Genomic DNA, 4557 nt, shown 5'->3' on the forward strand with positions numbered 1-4557 from the left:
TTCACTATATTTAATTATAGTAAAGACGATTGTTTTCTAAATATTTTGATTTATTTTGAAGTATACTTTAAGCAATATACAATTAATTATATTTCTCGTAAGAGTCTTATACTTTTTGAAGAATTTGGCAACGTGCTGCTACAAAAGTATTCTTCTTCTCTGCGTTGCTGGGCTAAATTCGTAGACTATCTACCCAGGTAAGTAACAAAAGTATTAATAGTTGAAATTGGTTTTAATATATAACAATTAACTAGATAAAATTTATTGATAATGAACACATGAAATTTTTAATTTTAATAAATAATGATTTGCCGCCTCCACACTGTATAGACCATTATTTTAAATCGTTATTTTATGCTCACCAATCCCTAGCAGTACAACTCTGACCCCAATAATTTAAATTAATGCTTCGATTCGACACAAAATTGTAAACTATTATGAAAAAAGGCGATTGTTCAATAATATGGTAATAAATAGCATTTGTACTGAATTACATCTTAAGCATATTAAAATTATTGTTGCATTATAAAAGTAATTTTGTGAATGTCTATCGTACACTATAGGCAACCAGTAATACAATACCAAACTACCTGCTACTTTTAAGGTCTAGACCAAATTTATTATAAAAAAAAGACGAAGAAAAAACGCATCGTTTACTTCCAAAGAAAGACGTTAACAACTTTGTTAAAAACTAAAAATGGTAAAACTAACTGCAGAAATTATTCAAAATTCTATGCAATACATAAATCCAGTTAAAGATAGAGAACTAGATTTAAGAGGTAAGTTTAGATGTTACTATATCTTTTTAAGGTTATAAATTCGTAAATTCGTATTTGCTTGTTTTAGGATACAGAATACCTGAAATTGAAAATTTAGGTGCTACTGGTGATCAATATGATACAATAGATTTTTCCGATAATGATATCAGGAAATTAGATGGTTTTCCTTTTCTACAACGATTAAAGTGTTTACTTTTGAACAATAACCGCATTGTGTAAGTTATTCCAGTTTTTTCTGTAAATTATGGTATTGTTGACTTTTTTTTGTAAATTTCGGTATTGTTGGCCTTTTTTTTGTAAAATATACTGTTGCCTATTTCTGGATATTCGGAGTTCAGTATTTAATAGATTCATTATCACATATATACAGGTTTTTTGATTTTTTGCATTTCTAATATATGTATTTTCAATGTAAAGTGGTTTCCACAATAAGTTATTGTCAAACTATCAATTTTAGTCGTATAGGGGAACATCTAGAAGAGTATATACCAAATTTGGAAAGTTTAATATTGACTGGAAATCAAATTGAAGATTTGGGTGATATTGATCCTTTAGTTACTTTAGAGCAACTTTCTACCTTAAGTTTAATGTTCAACCCTATTACATCTAAGCAGCACTATAGGTCATATGTCATATACAAACTTCCTCAGTTAAAATTGCTTGATTTTCGAAAAATTAAATTGAAAGAAAGAGAAGAAGCTAAAGCTTTGTTTAAAAGTAAAAAAGGAAAGGATATACAGAAAGAGATTGCTAAAAAAGCAAAAACATTTGTACCTGGAGGTTCTGTTAACAATGTAGCTAGGAATAAAGGTGAGTTATATTATCAAAAATAATTTATGTATCATTTTAATTAGATTTTTCGGGATTAAGGTAAGAGCACCAGTGGCAGATACTTTAATGAGGTTCTTTAAAAAAATTTCAAATAAAAAAAAGAAGAATAACTTCCATTTTGAATGAAGGGCTATTAGGTAGTTTTTATTTCTTTCGATATGCATTTTTTATTTACAAGTGCAAATGGACCTATACTAGAATTAGGGTGGGCAAAAAAACTATTTTTATGCTACTATGAAAATGTTCAAGATGATGAAAAAAATTCTGGTAAAGTTTGAGCTCTTAATATCAATATTTAAGGTGCCGCGTCGTGTTTTTTGATTCCCCATTTAGATTACACAAGAATTTTTTATTTTTTTTGGATTTTTAATGTATTTCAAGGAATTATTGTGTAGTAAAAAGAAATAGATATTTTTGTAAGAAATTGAATGGCCTACAAAAAATGTCTTAAATTTGTTGCTAAGTCAACTTGATTAAAAGTTATTTGCAGCTAACGATATGTTCTACTCTACAAGCCTAAATTTTAGGCATTTTTCAAACTAACGTAAAAAAAATTAAAAAATCAGAATTTCAACAAATTACAGTCTGGTAAAGTGGGAACTACAAAAATATGGTTGTCATGATTTTTAACTCGAATAGCAAAATAAAATTGATTTTTTAAAAGATTAGCGTTGATTTTGAATTTGTATTTAGGTTTGAATGATGAAGAAATCAAAATGATAAGAGAAGCTATCAATAAAGCCAGTTCGTTACAAGAAGTAGAAAGGTTACAGAAAATACTACAATCTGGTCAAATTCCTGGAAACATTTTTGATTCACGTAAGATAACCGAAATACATTTTTTTTTAATATAAATACCAACCCTTTCAGACATATAGCATACATATAATTTTAAATATTCCTTTCTCTCAGTCTATCATTAGTTTGAATGTCCGGGTACTAAACACACCAACCAGGATATAATGTGACGGAGGTATGTTAGTTTAGCGTTTTCAAGATTGTTGAATCCATTTCAAGTATTAGTCAGATTATCTGACATTATGTAGGGAGACCCTCTCAAAAGGCAAATTTCAACTCTGAATCAATGATATGTGGAAATATTGAAAACTATTCAATATTTCTACATATTGTGCTCTGTACTTAAACTTTCATAAGGAACTGCTTGATCCTTAATTTTGGATATAAACCAGTGATCTGTGATATGCGTGGAAAGACTCAATAGTGTAGTTGTTGTAATAGTGAAAAACTAGTTTTGATTTCAACGTACCTCGTATATTTCAACTTGGGAAGTAGTATGTGTCTGAAATGGTTCGGAAGTAAAAATTTGTGTTAAGATAGAAGTTACGTTTTGATAAATTTCCAGGAAATCAAAATGGAGGGACCTCGATGGATTACGAATAATTATTTTTTTTCTAGGATTTACTGATTCAATTTTTGTTTGGTATTCAAACTGATAAGAACTTTGTACACACTGCGGCGATAAAATAAAACAAATTATAACAAAAAAGGTTGAGAAGCGATTTTTTTTTTCAATTTTTCCACAGATATAATTTTTCTACTTCATCTGTCACAACATATGACAAAATTAACAAATCCATATATTTTAGGTTTATTAATGTCAAATGACATTTAAAACATAACCTCTAATATCACTTCAACTTCTATAACTACAATTCCCCCCACTGTTAATACTTCTGTCATTTTTCCCATATATTATAATGTATTTATGTCATGTACTTCTTTTCAAACTTTGCATTTTTTCTTATTTTCCTCATATTTTTATCCTATAATTGGGATTAAATGCGATTTTTCTGGAATTCTTCTTTTTCATTACGTTTGATATTTACAGTCATTAACCTAACTTTATTTTTTTAAATGGAATAGTACCACATTTTGTTTGTTAAGGGTCGTAACAATATTTGAAAATAGTTTCTTTTGTAGGTTAATATTTCTTCTTCTTTTCCTCCTAATTTTCATCCAATAAATATGACGGCGATTTTTTTGCATTTCCTATTTATTATTACGTTTCACGTTGACAGCTATACAGTTATATAACTTCTGTTATAAATGTGATTATGTTTAATTAGGGTCGTAACATATTTTGTGTGATTAAAAAAGCTTTCAGAAACATCAAAATTTTTGATTGGTATTTTAATTACCAAAGTAAACATTTGATTTGGTATGAGTATAAATCGAGTGAATATTTAGATAGTTCGTAAAATATTAACAAGGTTTTTTACAACAATTCTGAATAGAGATATAAAGAATAATCTAGATTATAACAATTTAAGTGTTTTTCTTCTTCCTTTTCCTTTTACTCCTAAAACTTATTTGATACTTTAAACTGTTTCCAACATTTTTAGGGTCACTGATTTGAATTTGATATCGAAATTAAAAAACCTTCCCCTTTACCCTCATAAAAACCACCATCTTGGGGGTTGGAAACAATCAAGTTACGTATCAATCAATCAATCAAGGTTTTTGATATTACGAATTTGATGTCTAATTTACAAAAACTCAACCCTTTAATCTCCCAATAACTTTTCCCTTACATTTTAACCCAAAACTTCAAAAAGAAATAAAGTCATATATTAATATTGAGGTTTTCGGGGTAGCTGATTACGAATTTCATATCAAATTTACGAAAACTTACCCCTTTCAGTCTGATGGATTTATTTTAGTAGTAGTATGCTTTGTCGAAAAGTCCTTGAATGAAAGTGACGTACGGCTATAGATAATCTTAAAGTACGGAGTGACTAGTTCTCGTGGTAATGGTGAATTTTTAAGATTTTTTTTTGTCATTTTGGCAACATCTCACGAGAACCGATAAATAAAAAAATTTCAGTATCAACAATGACATCACTTATTGTTATAGTCTTCATTTTTTGGCAACGAAAACGTTGTAAACCCGACACGAATACAAAGGTGATGACCAACATACTTCGGA

The 4557-nt window shown here is 28.4% G+C and overlaps 1 protein-coding gene across 1 annotated transcript; it reads left to right on the forward strand.

Moving 5' to 3' along the window:
• Nucleotides 1–617: 617 nt before the first annotated feature.
• LOC130899095 (U2 small nuclear ribonucleoprotein A') lies at nucleotides 618–3893 on the forward strand. The gene is made up of 5 exons (XM_057808844.1): nucleotides 618–779; nucleotides 847–994; nucleotides 1237–1589; nucleotides 2304–2429; nucleotides 2974–3893. The coding sequence occupies exons 1-5, from the start codon at nucleotides 698–700 to the stop codon at nucleotides 3009–3011; spliced, it is 747 nt and encodes a 248-aa protein (XP_057664827.1). The 5' UTR covers nucleotides 618–697; the 3' UTR covers nucleotides 3012–3893.
• Nucleotides 3894–4557: the final 664 nt, after the last annotated feature.

The sequence above is a fragment of the Diorhabda carinulata genome, chromosome 10 (genome assembly GCF_026250575.1).
Source record: "Diorhabda carinulata isolate Delta chromosome 10, icDioCari1.1, whole genome shotgun sequence".
NCBI lineage: Eukaryota > Metazoa > Arthropoda > Insecta > Coleoptera > Chrysomelidae > Diorhabda > Diorhabda carinulata.

Excerpts from the sequence above, each read along its gene's own strand:
- LOC130899095 (XM_057808844.1), top strand. The coding sequence starts at position 698 with ATGGTAAAACTAACTGCAGAAATTATTCAAAATTCTATGCAATACATA. Across the intron at positions 1,590-2,303 it reads CAATGTAGCTAGGAATAAAG|GTTTGAATGATGAAGAAATC; the intron begins GTGAGTTATATT and ends ATTTGTATTTAG. Across the intron at positions 2,430-2,973 it reads TGGAAACATTTTTGATTCAC|GAAATCAAAATGGAGGGACC; the intron begins GTAAGATAACCG and ends ATAAATTTCCAG.